This window comes from Lissotriton vulgaris, chromosome 2_1 (assembly GCF_964263255.1).
Source record: "Lissotriton vulgaris chromosome 2_1, aLisVul1.2, whole genome shotgun sequence".
Classification (NCBI taxonomy): Eukaryota; Metazoa; Chordata; class Amphibia; order Caudata; family Salamandridae; genus Lissotriton; species Lissotriton vulgaris.
In genome coordinates this window covers 61,878,346-61,897,436 of record NC_141687.1, presented here as the reverse complement: position 1 = coordinate 61,897,436, position 19,091 = coordinate 61,878,346, and the positions used below count along the sequence as shown (strand labels likewise).

The following is a 19,091-nucleotide window of genomic DNA, read 5'->3' as shown; positions in this document are numbered from 1 at the left end:
TGTACAATGGGACGCGCTTCTCTTCTTTGATTGCGCAGATAGACCGCCTTATGCTGTCTAGCAGGGATCCTGAAACTACACTGGCCTGTTCATTACTGCAATCTCTGTTGCAGTTTTCACAATTTTGAGCAAAACATTGAATATCTATACTCATTCCTGGCTACCAGTACTCTGATTGTAATTCTTTCAGAGAAACCTTAATTGTTTGGTGTCTCAGACCCAACCCCATGTGTGCTTCCAGTAAGAGGAAGCCCCTCCTGCTCCTGTTTGGAATTACTCTGTCCCCCACTCCAGGTATTCGAGCAAAAGGAACGGAGTTTGCATCGATTACGTATGCATAATTGAGTGGATAATTCACGGGTAATGCTGCACAGTCGCCTTTTACGGTCGTTTTTACTGCCAGCATGGTTTCCCCGTCTATGTATTTATCTGTACGCTTTTTTGTGGCTACGGAAGCCGGGTTAGTTGCTTCCGCTGGGGCTGTATTAGCCAATGAATTCCCTGCAACGTGAACGCTATCACGTCGAAGACTCTGTGCGTGTATCACGTGAGTCTTTTGTAGTTCTTTGTATAAAAGAGCTACCTGTTCCCAGAGCAATTTATGCTTTATTGTGGCACCTGTGTCATCTTTGTAGTCGTTTTCAATCCACCTCTGCAATTTATTGTTGTAAGAGTTGACGCAAAAATGAGAATCGCACACTATAAGTGTCGGGAATTCACGTTCTGCATTTTCGAGCGCCATCTTTAAAGATCTGATTTCAGTTCTCTGAACCGAACAGTTTCTTACAGATTCAGTTTTTGTTACTTTCGGTCTGAATTTACCGCACAGCCAACGACCTTTAATAATCGCACATGCTGCATTGTAGGATTTGCTCTCTACATTGAAATGCTGTACAAAGCTATCTGTATAGATTATACAGGCGTATTGTGGGAGAGGCAGAAGTTCGATTGGCAAAGGATATTCTTCTTCATACTCTAAATCATTCAGTTCTTCAAATTGCAGGGCGAAATAGTATTTCACGTCTTCCGCTCCTAGAGAATCTACATACTGTATCCATTTCGGATCCAGTGACACTGTAGGCAGGTTTACTGGGCTGAATAGCGCCTCGAAGGCGGATTCCGCTGTGAGGATATTAATCCGTTTGCCGTGTGCTAGTTCTCTTTCATTTGCTAATGCGATTTGCACTGCTTTCACAGTTCTTTCTGTGGGACTGAATGTTTTTTCTGCTTGTGTGTACAAGTGAGATTTAATTGAAATTGGTACCTTTTCTCCCTCATTAGAGGTTAGGTACGTTAATTTGCATCTTCCTGGGATGACTCGGATTACAAGATCGATCGTGTTGTCACGTGTATCTAATTTTGTTTTTGCTAACATGTCTGTTTGCAGTAATCTCAAAATTTCTGTGTGTTTTTGAGTCCAATTGATTTGTTTAAAATCAGGTTTAATTAGTTCGTAAAGAGGTTTAACCCTCTCTGCGTAATTTAGAATGTAAGTTCTTCCGAAATTCAGAAAACCTAGAATGGACTGTAAATTCTTCAGCGTTTTTGGAGCTTGGAGTACAGCGCACTTCTCTAAGAAGTTGTCCGCTAGGCTTTTCCCTTCACTTGATAATTCGTACCCTAAAAATAGTACTGTCAGATGTGCAATTCGGGACTTTTTAAAGTTGAATTTGTAACCCTCTGCTGCGAACCCAAGTATAATGGTGTTCACTCTTTTCAAGTGAGTATCCAAGTCGTCGTCTGTGAGATAGATATCATCTACGTAAGATAATGCCTCATCATCATATATTTGTAGTAACTCTGTTACCCTAGCTGAGAATAGTCCTGGACTGTTCTTGAACCCCTGTGGGAGTCGACAGAATTTTTTCTGCGACCCAAATGCAGAGAAAGCGGTCAAATATCTGCTTTCCGGTGCAATGTTTTGACAAAAGAAACCATTAGATATATCTAACGTCGTTTTATATTTTTTCCTAACTATGTTATTCATTAGGGCTGCACTATGCGAGTTTTGTACTGCAAAAGTTTTGCAGCATGTATTAAGGTGTCTGTAGTCCAAAACTAGACGATATGAATTGTCTGGCTTGGAGACAGGAAACAAAGGATTGTTCATTTGAGAGGTGCATGTTTCAATCACCCCCTGGTATTCAAGTTGATCTAAGATCTCCCTGACTTGTTTTTTAGCTTCTTGCTTTATGGGATACTGCCGTTGGGCAGTTGGTTCACTTTTTAATTGGATTTTGTGAGGAGGAGAGTCCTCATCCCATCCTACATGATTTTTATACAATGCAGGTGCCTGGGCCACTGCCCATTTCCTTGCATATGTATATTTTTTGTGAATCGGAATGTGATTCGAGAAGGCAGGCATAATCACTTCTTCACCACGAGGGCACTGCTTGACAAACTCTGGGGGCCAATTTTTTTCAGCTAACAGGATATCATAGCCTTTTGAGAGCTTATCCCAAATAGACCTCTAATTTTCCTAGTCTTATCACCCTCTATACGCAATGTTATTTCGTATATTTTATGGGGCTCGCTAAGTCTGGTGTCTGCAGTTTCAACCTGAATGTATTCATTCGTGTCCACTGTCTCCAGATGACTCATCAAGATCTTGCGCGCTATACTGATTTCTGCTGCACTGTCCAACATTGTCAATGCCCACTCCCCGTTTTTCAACTGTGTCCTCAGTATACTCGGCATGGTTGATTACTCTAATACTGGCTACCTTCTTTTTCTGAAATTTGAATTTTTTACTCTGAGCAGGTTCCTTGTCTTTGGACTTGGTGTGCTCTCCTGGGTCTGACCGTCCTCTTCTTTCCGAATTCTGTGGAAAAGATCGAGAGGGACGTGTATCAATACTTTGATATCTATCAGGTTTTTTCAGATTATCCCTATTTCTGAGGTTATATCTTTTCTCAGAGGGCTCCCGCTGGGGAGACTGGCGTTCTCGAGTCGGAGTTCTTTCCCTCCGTCGAGGAGACCTTCCTCTGGACTGGAAAACTTTTTCCTTGGGAGTGGATTGTTTATTTCCATCCCAGCTCTTTTTAGGAGTATTTAAATTATTTTTAATAAATAATTTTTCAGGATTTTCGAGCAGTTGGGGCTTTACCGGTTTCCCACCCAAGCTGTCTCTACCTAATTCTTCATAGCATTTCTCTATGATTTTGGCAAGCTCAACAGGATCTTCTATAACTGTTTCCTTCAACTTCTGGCGGATCGCCACAGATGCTGCTTCTCCTTTTATGTTGGCTAATAATATAGCCGAGACCTGCTTGAAGTCTTTCAGTAATTTCATACCTAGATTTAAAGCGGGCTCTGGACCGTATTCATTTTGAATCTGTTTTAGCACTTCTGGTATTACCGCCATAGACGGAACACTGTGTGTTTTCGTGTAAATGGAAGCAAAGACTGTACCCCAAGTGTCGCAGTCCTCCACGTGTGGTGCGATTCCCATAGGAAGGCAGATGGTCAAGATTCTGTGTTTCTCTATAGGGGTAGTATCAGGAAATACTGCCTCTATTTGAGTGATTTTCTGTGCTAACCAGAAAGGAATTTGTTCCCGTTTTACGGGTGTTTTACCAAGACATGACTGTATGTTCTGTGGTGTCATTTTATTAGTGTTCCCCTGATGAGGGGTCAGCTGTGGTACATTAACAGCTGGCTGGACTGTTGCAGTCCGCATTACATATTGGACTAATTGCCTATGTATTTTAATTAATGTTTTTAGCTGTACTAACAGCTCTTCCTTTGACATTTTTACAATGTCTGGATGTGGTGTGTAGCTGGCTAGAACCGGCCACGTTGCTCCTGGTCTACCTAGTGGAGCGAGCCTGGTTATGTGATCTTTATGTTTTAGGGCGCCATTAAACCAGAGCAGGTGCTCTCGAAATTTAAGTGGAATTTCAATCTCCTCGAAAGGAGCGTACTCTTCCGGAGGTTCCTCTATTTTGTAATAGTGAAACTCTTTTGTTGTAGCGTTTGCAGCTGGAAAGTTTATCCATGAATAGAATACCTCTGTCTGCCGATACTCGTGAGCCTCTATCACGAAAATTACTGTACCACCTTGTGGTGTCAGTCCGTTTTCTATAAGTTTTAACGTTATAGATTTTCTTAAGTGGACCGGGATGATAATAGCACCCGGGTCTGTGTGTTCAGGACCTTGCTGAGTCGCATCTGCTGCGGCCCCAGTGGTTCCGTTTTCTCCTGGCATTGTTAAAATGCAAGGTTTGCAGAGTTGGTCTCCAAGGAGACAAAGATTAGGTGCACAATATTTTGGAACACTGTATCCTTCAACGTTGAATAAACCAGAGCTTTACATAGGAATCTCTTCCTACTGAGTTCGGGCGGATTTTAACCTTTCACCCACTCCAGACGTCTATTGGAGTATTTACGGGAGAAAGGGGTCTGTGTGAAATATGCACGACTGAGTTACTCTAACGTCTTGCGTTAGTTTATCGCCTTACCAAACGTTGGGCGCCATGTAGTGTAGTTCCTAGTTTCCCACTAGGCACTGCGCATTGGAATAACATAAACAGTAGTATCGACGTGGAACTGCGTATATTCCAGGCCTCCACTGACTATGCTAAACTTAATTGGGTGTGTTACCAACTAGCTCAGAGGTCACTGGAAACTTTCTTCTCTGCATGGGAAGTGATCAGCTTCCCTGGCACAGACAAGAAGGGATTCAGCTTTCCAACAACCGTGCAACATGACAACTTTGCTCCTCAGATCAAGAGTCAATCTCTAGGGTCGTGTGAAACAATAGACAGGTATTTCACTCAGTCAGGTTAGTGCAGTTTACTTTCACGAGATGTAGAGAATAGAGAGACGGGCGTTTGTCAATAAAGGGTTAACATTTATTGAACAGTCTTTCTTCTCGTACAAGAGAAATGTATTGCCACAATTGCAAGACTTGTTATTATAAAAAGTACGTACAGTAAGATAAGGATTGCGAAATAGAACTGTAAAAGCATTGATATGGTTTCTTAGCCATACAATGGTTTAAAAGTAATAAAACATATATACAGTCATATATACATTAGGCTAACATACTCAACTGCTGCTTCTAACTAAGCCTACCCCAGTGTGCCTGACCTAAGCCTAACACGTGGAAGGGGAGTAAGTAAGTAGCTTTAAGTTAAGTTGGTTTTGCCAAGGTTTGCTTCAAGAATTCTCGTCTAAGGGTTTAGTCAACACCATACCTCTGAATAGAATGATGGAAGTCTGGTATTTCCTTCAGGAGGCACTCAATATCCCAGTCACCCGCGAGGGCAGACCAGAAACGCTGGAGCTGGATTTCTCTGCAGGAGAAAGGCAGCGGCTCTCTTCTCAGCGCGTCGGGAGGAGGAGGCGGGGGACAGCGTCCGCGGCAGCTGGAATCTGCTGGGCTCTTTGCAGAGGGACGGCTGTTCAGCTCCTAAGCTTACCACACCATCGTTCGCGCTTTAGCAGCGATAATGGTATCAGTAGCTTCACCACCAAGGGGACAGCAGCAGTAGCGTACTGCATGCAGCATACAACAGCAACGGGATGCACAACAGGGTGCACGACAGCAATTGCTTAAGGCAACGTTGGTAGTATTTATACCTGACAGGTGCCGGGTTTGACGCAAGTTTGCTGGACATAAGACGTCAATTAAAGATGTCACTAGGAAGTGATAGTTATCAGTTGCTCATTAGAGTTCCATTACTAATCAAAACACAGCAAGCGGGGATTTCCAGGTTTGCTGAGTTTTTATCTTGTTGAAGAACTCGGAGTGTTAATCTAGGAATATCAGATAGTGACTTCTGCTCTGTCATTGCACTAATTGGTTGCAAAGGAAGTGGCAGAGAACTATGCTGGAATGTGGCTCTGTTCGTGTGAGGCCAGAGATGGCTTTTCTGAATATCGCACTTGAACGGTTATGCCAATATAGGGAATAAATGGATTTATAGCCGAATAGGGGCATAAGGTCACAGTATCGATCAGGAACCTAGATAAACACGCAACAATATGAGCTTGTATATTGCGAGTTCCCCATCCTCAGGTAGGTACCCAGGTGCCTGGATGGATGGGTCCTGAGGAGGGAGGTGGTTACGTTTTGGCCAGGTTGGTGGTGCTCTGATGAGCTGGTTCTATCTGGTCTGAGAATCTGGTCATAACAAAAGGGAAAGAGAACTGATAGACAGAAAGCCACCCAAGTACGTAAACGCATGGTTGGACTGGGACAGAAAATAGTTACAGGCACCAATGTGGTCCCCGGCCATTAGTGAATAAGATACCTAAAAGTGGCCCATGTTTGCAAAGTGGGACTGGCAGGGCATGTAAAGACCACCATGATGAAACAACAGTCCCTCTGCCTCACAGGCACTGCAGGTTGGGATAGTCCTGTGTGTGTTTCAGGCACGTGAGCTCTGTCGCCTACATATGTCACTAGTGCAGTCGTACCTCAGTGCTTGTGTAAATGTAAATGTATTTGAGCTTATATTGCGCACAGCTACCCGCAGTGGGTTTCCCGGCGCTTGCTTAGGGAACCCGTCCTGGTATTCCCCCGTGAGATAACCCCGGCAGGGTATCCACAAGGTGAAAGCCAGGCATCCCGCCGCGAGGGGCCGTTGTGGAGATTAAGCAAGCTATTGCCCAGAGTCGCAGAGTGTAAACCCGTGAGTCGAGAAGGCACCGAAGCGAGAATTATCGAGTCCGTGGAATTTTTAGCCCAAGACCCGCCGAGGCGGGGAATTGAATCCTGGTCCAGGGCCGATCTCAGCTTCCGGGTCTGCCGCCTCTAACCCCTGAGCCACACTTCTCAGGCGTGTCAATTCCGCTGTGCCTATAGATAGCAGGAACAATGGGTCTGTCCTGCATGCATGTCACTAAGGATTGGCAGAGTGCCTGTGTCTTAGGCACTATAGATGGCACTGCCTCTGTTTCACAGCAGTGAGCAGGGCGTGTAAACTGCGGGTGCAGTGGTACCGTAATGTCTTGATGTTCCAAAGCAGTGGGCGTGCAGTCAAGACTGGCCTTAGCGCTGCTGGCGCCCAGTGTGACAAGTCCAACTCCACCACAGATTCCCTCGCCACCACCTTTAGCAGTGCCCCTCAAGTCTCCATAACCCCTCTCTCTCAGATTCATTTAATTAGTTATAGCGCCAATCATACCAGTGTAGGGTGTCAGAGCACTTTACATCATACACACTACACCAGTGATTGAAATGGAAACATAGAAGTGCAGGTACTCTGTAGCAGAGTTCCTGCTAGTTTCTGAGAAGAGCCGGTGCTCTCCAATTAAAAGTATTACATTTCTCTTGAGGAGTGCCGGTACTCTCCTCCTAAAAATAAAAAAGTGTCGGTACTCGGTACTGGACAGTATTGGCCTATTTAAAGCACTGCACTACACAGAGACAATCAATCATAGGTGAGATATAGGAAATGTTACTACATAAGACGGAAGACTACAAGGTGTAGGAGTCACACGTCATCCATACGGCTAGGCAGCATAATTTAAGGCTGCCTGGTCTGGAGAGGCACACTCAGTGGTTTATTTATAGGCCCCTTGCTTCGCCGGTGCGTCACTTTTTGTGACGCTCTGGTGGCGCAGAAGCCTGCTTTATATTTACGAGGTCGCACTGAGCCACTATTTTCGACTTAATGCTGCCTTGTAAATATTGTTCACTTCCACGCAGTTTTCTGTGTTAAAGGGGTGTGCAATGGGTGTTGCTGGGGGTGTGGGGTGGTGGGGGGAGGGTTCCCAGCAAGATCTATGTTATGTTATGTTATGTTATGTTATGTTATGTTAATAACTTTTATTCAGCGCACAGCTGCCCCAGCGAAGGGGCGTCCTGGCGCCTGATCAAGTACCACAACACAACATATCGACACTGGAAAGAGAAGAGATCAGTCAACAGAGGTGAACAAATGGGTTTTTATAGCACGTCTGAAGAGAGTCAGGCTGTTGAGGGCACGAATATGGACAGGAAGGGAGTTCCATAATCCAGCCGCCAGAACTCGAAACGAGCGACCTCCTATCCTACTCAGTCTGAACCTAGACGTAGTCGCCAAATGAAGAGATTCAGACCTGAGAGACCGCGTGGGGACATAAGGGGAAACAAGACCCACAAGGGCAGGAGGAGAGGAAAGTTTCAGAATCTTAAATGTCAGACAGAGAGCCTTGAATTTAATTCTCTGTCTAACCGGCAGCCAGTGAAGGGAGGCCAGAACTGCAGAGACAGAACAACGTCTCGGGAGGCCAACAATGGCCCGTGCAGCGGCATTCTGCACCCTCTGAAGCCTGGTAGCCTCAGCCTGATTTACACCAAGCAGCAGAGCACTCCCATAGTCCAGCCGAGAAAGAATGGAGGCTTGGACCACCAGTTGCCGAGTAGGGGGGTCGAAGAATTTGAGGACTGGTCTCAATCCTCGCAGAATACCATAGCAGGTAGCTGCAATCTTCTTTGTGTGGCTGGTGAAAGAGAGGTTGGAATCCAGCCAGACCCCCAAGTTCTTCACTTCGGCCGCTGGGATGGCTTTTTGACACTGACACTGACACAGATTTATGACAAATCGTAACTCTTAAGGCAGCACCAAAAACTCCCCCTGACATTCTTGACTAAACTTAGGCCTTTTTAACTCAATGCCAGAATTGGACTGCATATACCACAATACACTGTCTGTATAATCAGAATCACCAGCACCGGGGTCAACGACTGGCAGTCCTGCTAGACTGGATGCAGTGTGTAAGGAAGAGCTGCTCCAGGGCTGGCTCTGAGGCCGTGCGATGGGTGCCACTGCACCGAGCCCTAACTTGGGTTAGGGCGTCATGTTCATCGTTTTAAAAGCACCTGATGCCCCATACATTTTCCCAGTAATTTTCAGGCATCAATAAAAATTACAACTCCTGTGATTAATATTCTTCCTGATGAGAGACCTGAGGTTTGTCTAGTGAAAGTTTTGACTCCTCAAAGAGCAGAGGGTTAATATGCCTGCTGCAAACAAGGTTTCCCATTCACATCACAACGAGCATATAATATAAATAGGTCGATGGGTTACCACTTTTGTCAGAGATCCTTTTCTTACTTGCAGTTTATAAGTTAAGATCATAATAAAGAGCAGTGAGCTATTAACTGCCAACAAAGAGCTGCATGCAAACTGCAAGGAAAATATTTGGCTATATATTTTTTGCCCAATTATTTGTTGTCCTAATATTGCAAAAGGGGTTCATATGGGTAGAAATCAATTCTTATTATTAAAGAAAACCCTTAACAATGGTGTACATTTTAAATTCTGAATTTGTGCTTTTGCAGTGCTAGGACTCCTAAACTATACTGTCTACCATTGTGGGTGACATGTGACTCCTACTCCTTGTAGGCCTCTGTCTTATGTAACATTTCCTATAAACTGATTTACACACAGATGCTTGATTGTCTCTGTGCGATGTGTGTGTGATGTAAAGTGTTATGACATCTTAAACTGGTATGAGTGGCGCTATAAAACTAAATGAATCTGAGACAGTGGTAATTGAGACGTGATGGGCACTGTCAAATGGTGGTAGCGAGGGAATCTGTGGCAGAGGTGGTCATTGGGGGGTACCAACAAACATTGTTGCACAGGGCGCCAGCAGTGCTACACCTGCCCAGCCCTCAGCTGCCCTGTCCGTTCGTGTCACCATCATCAATGTAGGACCACAAGTACCAGCATGCAATGCGCACACCATGAGATTGCATAGGACAAACACCTCTGGCCTGGGGCAGATGGAACGGTCAGCGATATTGTTGGTGCGTGTTTTACAGAGGCCTTTCTTGTCTTCAATAGGCTGCTGCGAAAGAGCTCCCGGGGCATGCTGGGTACGAGAAGTGAGAGCAGGGGTTGAAGTGGGGGGGGGGGGGGGGCGGGGTGTACGTGAGGGCTCAGCTTCAAGGGCGGGATAAAAGTGAGGGAACGGGAGAGTTCACAGGTTCGGGCTCTTAACCTACCATGGCTGTGAGGAGGGAACAGGTGAGGGGGGAGGGTCCTAGAAGGGCCTTAGAAGGGCTCTCACTGAGTGGCGGGAAGAGGTTAATTTGTCTCAGCTGCAGTCGCTCTCGGCCTATATAACGCCCCTTTGGTGGGGTAGGGTTGTGTCTGCAATTTGCGCTTTCATTTGTCACTAGCTGTTGAGGTTGGACCGAGTCGTTTGTCTGGTAATGTATGTTTTTTATTTTATTAAAAGCGCACCTTTTGCTGTTTTCTGCCGTGTACAGACGCGGGACCTGTTTATGAATTCCATCGTTGATTTGTTCTTGTCTTCTCGTCAAGCCTTGTTTTGCAAGGGAGTGGGTTGGCACTCTCTCCCTCGCAGCCTCCCTTTCGACTCAGGGTCGGGAGGGTTTCTGTAGAATAGATTCTCGGAAGCTTCATGGATTTAATCCTGTACCTACCTCAGCGACTTTATCTCCGCTCCCTTTGCCCCCCCTCTCTGTGGCTCCACTTCAGCTGGTTCGACAGTTCTGTAGGTTTGGCACTTGCTGCTGAGAAGTGTAACTCGTTTCTCTCAGGGTGCATTCGGCCTTGGCTTTCAGTCTGAAGTGTATGCACGACATTGTCGGAAATGCTGTTGCTGTTGTCAATTCTCGTAGCGTGGGGTGTCCAAAAGGCGGCCTGCGGCGCCGTGCTGCAAGCGCTGCTCCACCTTTCATGAGAACCGGGGTTACGAAACCCTTAAAGTCCACATCTATGATAAACTGATTTCCATCTGTACATAACAGTGAATAGCGCCTCATTTTTCCCGAATCCTCGTATGAAGGCTGGTTTTGGCGGAGGTGCTGTTGGTGTTGGATAAAAAAAAAAACGTAATTTAGGGGCATATTATCGAGCAGGGCGTTACAAATTATCGCCGTTTTAGCGGCATAAAACTGCCGCTAAAGCGGCGATAATGGGCTTGATAATATGGCCTTGTGAATTCCAATAGAAACCCTTGTTCTGGTGTGAACCTGGGCTTCTATTAGAATTATCTAGCCTATTATCGCCGTTTTCTGCCGCTAAAACGGCGATAATTTGTAACACCCTGCTTGATAATACGCCCCTTAGTGACTTGTGTGGGTCCCTGTTAACGCATCCCTCCCTGCTCCAGTACGGCGTCTGCTGAGCCAGTTTGATTTTGGAATGCCCTAGCGATCGACCAACCACCTGTCATAAGGACTATATTCAGGCATGTAGTTTTTTTGTAACGCAAAGTATTCTGGTACTTGTAGTGCCTTAATGAGACTGCTCTGGGTTTCTAACATCAAGCATCTTAAGAACCGGCTTAGACTGCCTCAAAATGGGAGATGTTCAACAACTTGACTTTGTGTGATGCATTACTGTTGTGTTTTGTTTCTGCTTAAAATGTATCTACTTTAGACTTTAAACGAGCCGTTTACCTGATCGTGCCAGCCTGTTATAGTTGCACTGTTGCAAATGAATAGATGAGAACGTTGCGTTAATTAAGTAGCCCAGTTGCTCGGAAACGCAAGGCCCGAAAGTAGCAAACTAAAAATGCTTCACACCACCCCCAAGCCTTTCTAGTAGACGTGATCCGCAAAATGCCACCCCAGACGGCCTGCATCGCCAATGGTAATGCCCGCGATGTATTTTGTGAATAAAGGCACAAAACGGGTGAGATGCTTTCAGACTGTCAGGCCAGACCTAAACTACAGACCCGGAGAGTCCCTGAGCCACATTTCTGCAGTGACGCAAGGGTGACCTTTGTAATAATCTCAGTCTTTTTGATCTGGCAGGGCAGGAGCTCAAACTCTCTCGGGTGCCCCCGCCGTCCCCCGGTGCTGTACTATGCCAGGGTTGATTAATACCAGGGCTGCCCAGTCTAGAATCCGCTCGTGCCTTTCTTCCACATCTTAATCGCACTTTTTTTTTTTTAAAACCTTTCCAGATAGCTGAGTGTATTTTCAGGAATTTCAACGCTGGATATCAAAATCCTTATCTTAATACGTTACATTGCTTATATTTCCAGATGGTTCCACTCTGCAAACTGACAAGATTTAGAGTTCGTGTCATTTTCAAGGAAAACTTTCCAAAGCATGACCACTTTGCATGTGGTTATCTGCAGTTCATTAGAGTAGAGGTTCTTTACCTTTTTGACCAGTGATTTAAATTGGCCGGTACGGAGTACCGGCACTCTTTTATTTTAAGAGGGAGGGTACTGACCCTTCTCAAACATGCAGGTACTCTGCTACATAGTACCTGCACTACTATACTATTTCAAGCACTGCTTTTGACTTGCACGGAGCCCTGATGCACCGCAGAGATGTCCGGTGCAACCACTCATTCAAGAAGTGGCCAGAAACCACTTCTCCTCGACAAGCACTTTAACACTCAGGATGACTGAATTGTTCCAATAGCACTCTCCCTGTGACTAGATCCTATGTGGCAGGCGGTGGTTTGATTTGTTTCAGCTGTCTAATGTAACTTACTCCTAATTCGTGTTCTAATTGTCGTCATACTGCAACCTCCCTAATTAAAAATGCTTTGTCTCTATTTAGGCTCGTACCTGGAAATGTAGCGTGAATTTATGTAAACAGATTTTATTTGTCATTTTATGTAAAGCGCTGTGACGCCTTTAGGTCTAGCTAGCGCTATATAAAACCTATAAATCATCAGGGGAGTCAAGGTGCCCCCACTGAGTAATTGTTGAAAGCCAGGGACCCTGGCATAAGCCTTTTCGATTTGAAGCGCCAAAAAATACATAAACAAGCATTTATTACACTCAAATGATCAAATGTTTACTTCAGAAACATGAACACACTTTTATGTCAGTTTGGAGCTTTTCCAAAATCAATTGGGTACTAATTTTCCTAGTGTACTCTGTTTGCTGCACTTGCGTTGTTCCCACTTGACTTATAACCTCGAATTCCAAATTAGTTCACACTTCTGGTGTTTTACTACTTATTGTACAACTGATCTGATAATTCCTCTAAGCAGGTGAGGACGGCTCCATGGGTCCAGGACAGCCGGCTAAGAGCCACAGCACCCAGAGCCTGTTAAGAGTCTCCTGGAGGTCAGTGTGTCACTTCTGAGGGCTGGCAGTAGTCCGCCTTGCACCCAAACTAGAAGCCTCTGTACGTCTGTGCTTTCCTGCAGCATTTGGAACACGGAGACTATTTGTAAAGCCTTACTCCTCCCGCACCCCTTTAAACCCCCCCACCTCCTTTACAACAATCTCCATGAATATTTCCCTAGTGCTATCTCTTCTCCAACGACCTAGGCTGGTTGGGAAGCTGCAGTGAGCGTGGGGCATGAACTGCGCCCAAGAGCAGGAAAACAGCATCTCATGAGTGCATGCGAAGAAATGGGGGGAGGAACCACCTGGCTGAATGAGCAGAGGGAGAAGAAAGTCCACTATCCTCTTAATCAGAGAGGCCATGCTCCATGGGAGGGACAAATGCCACAGGGCGCAAGCCACCCAATAAGAAGCAGGCAAATGACCGACTGTTCAACCATGGTAACCAACGGGAGGGTAGGAAGCCCCAAAGTTTTTTTGCTATATGCAATAGGTTTCAGCAACTATTCGGTTTGCGCTGATTGACAGATGGTGCCTAAGGAGCCCAGTGCCCACCTTCTCCAATACAATAAATACTTGTGACGTATGTGCTCTGCATTCAAGCTCCATGGACCCAGGTATGTTTTGTGGTGCCAGCCAAAACTGGTAGCCAGAATGGAAACCAAATCAATCTGGCAAAAGCCCAGAGCCGCCTCCCAATGCAGGAGGCGTGACTAGAATTGTCCTGAGGGCATGGCCTGGTCAGGGCAGCACCCGCTGCTCTGGAAACAGCAGACTCCCTGCAGCCAGCCAGGAAAACAAAAGCGAGGCAATGACCAGACCAGCTCTGCTAGAAGGGAAGACTCCTGGTTTGGTACTCCTGGTGTGGTTTAAGCGCGCTCTTGGAGTTTAATCAATCAGAGTACTTGTAAAGCGTGCTACTTACCCGTGAGGGTCCCAAGGCACTGAGGGGGGGAGGGGTGCTGCTACCGCTTGAAGAGCCAGGTCTTGAGGAGTCTGAAGGTGAGTAGGTCTTGGGTCTGCCGTATGTGGGTAGGGAGGCTGTTCCATGTCTTGGCAGCGAGGTAGGAGCACCCTGTGGTGGTTTCTGCATGAGATGTCCTTTCCGTGGACGTGTTTGATGGAGCACCCTCTCCACCCAAACTCTGCCTCCTTGGTCCCGCATGTCCCAGAGCTGCTGTGGGGCCTGCATCGCGAGAGCTGCCTCCTGCTGCTGGACTCTGAAGCAGGACCAGTCACTGCCGAGTAAACATTTGCACTCTGATGGTGTAGAGTCCCGTATCTGCTTTTAACCTTCTTGTTCTGTTCAGTTTCTGTAGCGCTATGAAGACCACCGTGGCCAACAAGAGGAGCAAGAAGATGTCCAAGTCTGTGGGACAGCGCAAGGGGAAAGGCAAGAGGAAGGAGAGCTACTCCATCTTCATCTACAAGGTGCTCAAGCAGGTGAGTTTACTACAGCGGAGAGAGGACACTATCTAATACGAAGCCTTGTAGCGGGTGTCAACAGAAGCAGCCCCCTTGGTTCAAGCCGTAATAGTGTGACTTGACCATTAAGCTTTTCCAGGTGGATGGTTGGCGCAAATGATGATGATCAATGTTGGGGATGCATCTGGTGACTTCACTAGGTCTGCCTCCTTAGTACATCAAACACCCAATGCTACTGAACCTAAAATGTATTTTTTTGGTTTGCTTGGGACACAATTAACACATTTGTCGATGGCTGCTCAAAAGTGGTGTACTCTAGTAATCGCCCATGAGTTATTCGTACAGCATCCGAGCTTATTCCCCATGTGCATCTTGTAACTGCCTATTGCATCGATCAGGATAGACCGTCCAAGCCATCGAGAGCTTCGTCGTTGGATGCTCTACGCAGCACTCTATGGTAGTGCAGGCTCTGAAGGTCACTTCTCTCTCAGTATCTCATGAAGGCTTCGGCTGCTGGACACTGTCCAGGATCCCTCGTGCACCTGTGTCTGGGAGCAGTGCCGCAGCAGAGCAAGTCCCACAGCTGGTCAGGCAGCATTACCTGCATGACCCTCAACGCTTGCTGTGACTCGCGGAGCCTTTCTGCAGCTCTAGACCCACTGTAAACGGTTAACTGGTCTGAGCAGATTACTGCTGGGACCATCATCTGGAGTAGACTGGAGGGAACATTCTGGTTATTAATGTATGTGGGCTTGTCCTGAGATGTGCACATCTTTGCTTCATAACAAACTAAGCTGTGTTTACATTGGTAAAATGCGGCGCCTCTCGCGCATTAATGCGATCTGAATGTGGCTGCAGCCTGCTTGATGCATGCAGGCTCTACTATACTATTCGTAGTCTCCTCCTGGTCCAGGAGGGCTGGCCTGGGTTCATGCCATCACTTTGCTTGCACTGAACCCTCATCAGGGCAGCGTCATCAGTAGACTTGCTTTAGATTTGTTGGCTAAAGATGAGTTTTTGTGGCTGCTGTGATATACTATCGAGAAAATGGCTTTTAACTACATGTCTAAACATGTATTATTTACATGGTGTTGGCAGGGCCCCAGTTGTAGAGGGACTTCAAGGCTCGTGTTATGTCTTCAGTCCTTTGTCTGAATTGGATCCAACAAACATGTGCTTTTCCTTGTGTTCCGCAATGCCTTACATTGATTGTCCATGCATGTTGGCTGTGACCCTAACCCGCTCTGTCTCCCGACAGGTCCACCCTGATCTGGCCCTCTCGCTTGGTGCGATGAAGATTATGGACTCCATCAATGGAGATGTCTTCGAGCGAGTGGCTTCAGAGGCGGCTAGACTCGCCCTCTACAACAAGCGAAGCACTATAACCAGCCGTGAGATCCAGACCGCTGTGAAACTGGTGCTCCCTGGAGAACTTTCAAAGCACGCCCTATCTGAGGGCACCAAAGCCGTGGCCAAGTTCATGTCTTAAACTTATAATCTGCTTTGTATCATATGTATTATAGTATGTTTTATTTTTCGTAAAATAAAGGTTTTTATCACTACTATATTGAGTCGGTGGTGTCTTGAATGCAGCCACTTGCGTTTAGATTCAACTTGGCAAACTTAATTTGTTTTATTAAATTCATATAGGCTACAGATCTGGCCTGTATGAGATGGCTCTAATGATTACATTATCATGCCTTTAGACTGGTTGGCTGCACATCAAGGGTTCAAGTCTAGGTTTCCAAGATTCTAAAGCAAGTAGCACTTGAGCCAATTAGTTCCATGCTCTTCAGATAAGCATGGGTTTGACTTTAACCAATGTCTAGTATATGGGACACTCTTGCCCCCCCCCCCCCCCCCCGTCTTGCCAAGTCCTGCTCCACATCATTCGAGGTGTCCTTAAATGTGGCTAGAACACTAAATGGATAGTTTTCAGTTTTTCTACATAAGTAGAGTACCAGGATCTGGTGTGGTGGCCAGTCAAGGCATTGGCTTCAGCTCTTTCAGATAGTGCTGCATGCTTTACCCTTGAGGGTAGAGTATGTGATATTAGTCGCCTACACCACTGCAGTGGAGGACCAAGTGGTTTATGGAAGCACTTTTAACCACTGGTAGTTCTTCCTTTCTGGATGTGCACACCTCTGTGGCTAGAGTTGACACGGCTCACCCAAATGAGCCACAGCCTAGTCATGGTTTTTATTTTAAGTGGCATGTACAACAACTCTTACTTAACAAAAGGTAACTGATTACAGAAACTAAGGTATTTATCGGACTAAACAAGTAGGTTCTACAGTAACCCTGAGACCAGGATGTCATTGCCAATATTTTCTCCTGTGTAGTAGGGCGAAGCGGGCAAATTTCTGCACTATAAAAAACGTGTTGGATTAGAGTAGTCGTTTAAGTGCTCTAAATCAGTAGTTATAAAGCTTTGCAATGAAGCCAAGCACTTGCTTTATATGCTTAACTGTGGAGAAATTGCCTTGGTTGCATCCTGGAGATGCATACATCTATTTTCAGTGCTAAGGACTTTACTACACAGTTCATGGTGTATAAGCAACATAGAAATTCAAAACAAGTTGGATTGTTTGAACTTGGTGACAAGTAATCTCAAGGAATTTATGATTTGTGAGGGTGACCATTTAGTTACTAAAGTAACCACCTCTTGGAAGCTATGGCACAGAGCAGAATGGCTTAATGTATGGTTAAGTAATTATGCAGTACTAATAAAATTAAAAATATAGAACAAATTGCAAACTGATGGAGAAATTGAATAAACAAAATGAGTTCAATAACTGGAACAATAGACTAACTATTTAAAGTCTTTAATAGCACCCATGATGGTTCATTGTTGGCGTATACTGGGACCTAGCACCAATGATGGTTCATTGTTGGTGTATACTGGGACCTAGCACCAATGATGGTTCATTGTTGGCGTATACTGGGACCTAGCACCAATGATGGTTCATTGTTGGTGTGTACTGGGACCTAGCACCAATGATGGTTCATTGTTGGTGTATACTGGGACCTAGCACCAATGATGGTTCATTGTTGGCATATACTGGGACCTAGCACCAATGATGGTTCATTGTTGGTGTATACTGGGACCTAGCACCAATGATGGTTCATTGGCGTATACTGGGACCTAGCACCAATGATGGTTCATTGGCGTATACTGGGACCTAGCACCAATGATGGTTCATTGTTGGTGTATACTGGGACCTAGCACCAATGATGGTTCATTGTTGGCGTATACTGGGACCTAGCACCAATGATGGTTCATTGTTGGTGTGTACTGGGACCTAGCACCCATGATGGTTCATTGTTGGTGTATACTGGGACCTAGCACCCATGATGGTTCATTGTTGGTGTATACTGGGACCTAGCACCAATGATGGTTCATTGTTGGTGTATACTGGGACCTAGCACCAATGATGGTTCATTGTTGGTGTATACTGGGACCTAGCACCAATGATGGTTCATTGTTGGTGTATACTGGGACCTAGCACCAATGATGGTTCATTGTTGGCGTATACTGGGACCTAGCACCAATGATGGTTCATTGTTGGTGTATACTGGGACCTAGCACCAATGATGGTTCATTGTTGGTGTATACTGGGACCTAGCACCAATGATGGTTCATTGTTGGTGTATACTGGGACCTAGCACCAATGATGGTTCATTGTTGGCGTATACTGGGACCTAGCACCAATGATGGTTCATTGGCGTATACTGGGACCTAGCACCCATGATGGTTCATTGTTGGCGTATACTGGGACCTAGCACCAATGATGGTTCATTGTTGGTGTATACTGGGACCTAGCACCAATAATGGTTCATTGTTGGCATATATTGGGACCTAGCACCCATGATGGTTCATTGTTGGCATATACTGGGACCTAGCACCAATGATGGTTCATTGGCGTATACTGGGACCTAGCACCAATGATGGTTCATTGGCGTATACTGGGACCTAGCACCAATGATGGTTCATTGTTGGTGTATACTGGGACCTAGCACCCATGATGGTTCATTGTTGGTGTATACTGGGACCTAGCACCAATGATGGTTCATTGTTGGTGTATACTGGGACCTAGCACCCATGATGGTTCATTGTTGGTGTATACTGGGACCTAGCACCAATGATGGTTCATTGTTGGCATATACTGGGACCTAGCACCAATGATGGTTCATTGTTGGCGTGTACTGGGACCTAGCACCCATGATGGTTCATTGTTGGCGTATACTGGGACCTAGCACCAATGATGGTTCATTGTTGGTGTATACTGGGACCTAGCACCAATGATGGTTCATTGTTGGCGTATACTGGGACCTAGCACCAATGATGGTTCATTGTTGGTGTGTACTGGGACCTAGCACCAATGATGGTTCATTGTTGGTGTATACTGGGACCTAGCACCAATGATGGTTCATTGTTGGCATATACTGGGACCTAGCACCAATGATGGTTCATTGTTGGTGTATACTGGGACCTAGCACCAATGATGGTTCATTGGCGTATACTGGGACCTAGCACCAATGATGGTTCATTGGCGTATACTGGGACCTAGCACCAATGATGGTTCATTGTTGGTGTATACTGGGACCTAGCACCAATGATGGTTCATTGTTGGCGTATACTGGGACCTAGCACCAATGAT

The 19,091-nt window shown here is 45.8% G+C and overlaps 1 protein-coding gene across 1 annotated transcript; it reads left to right on the top strand.

The window, feature by feature from the left end:
• The first annotated feature begins 14,317 nt into the window (after positions 1–14,317).
• On the top strand, positions 14,318–15,994 carry LOC147729565 (putative histone H2B 3). The gene is made up of 2 exons (XM_086958455.1): positions 14,318–14,448; positions 15,689–15,994. Exons 1-2 carry the CDS (start codon positions 14,329–14,331, stop codon positions 15,917–15,919), a joined length of 351 nt encoding a protein of 116 aa, XP_086814581.1. The 5' UTR covers positions 14,318–14,328; the 3' UTR covers positions 15,920–15,994.
• Positions 15,995–19,091: the final 3,097 nt, after the last annotated feature.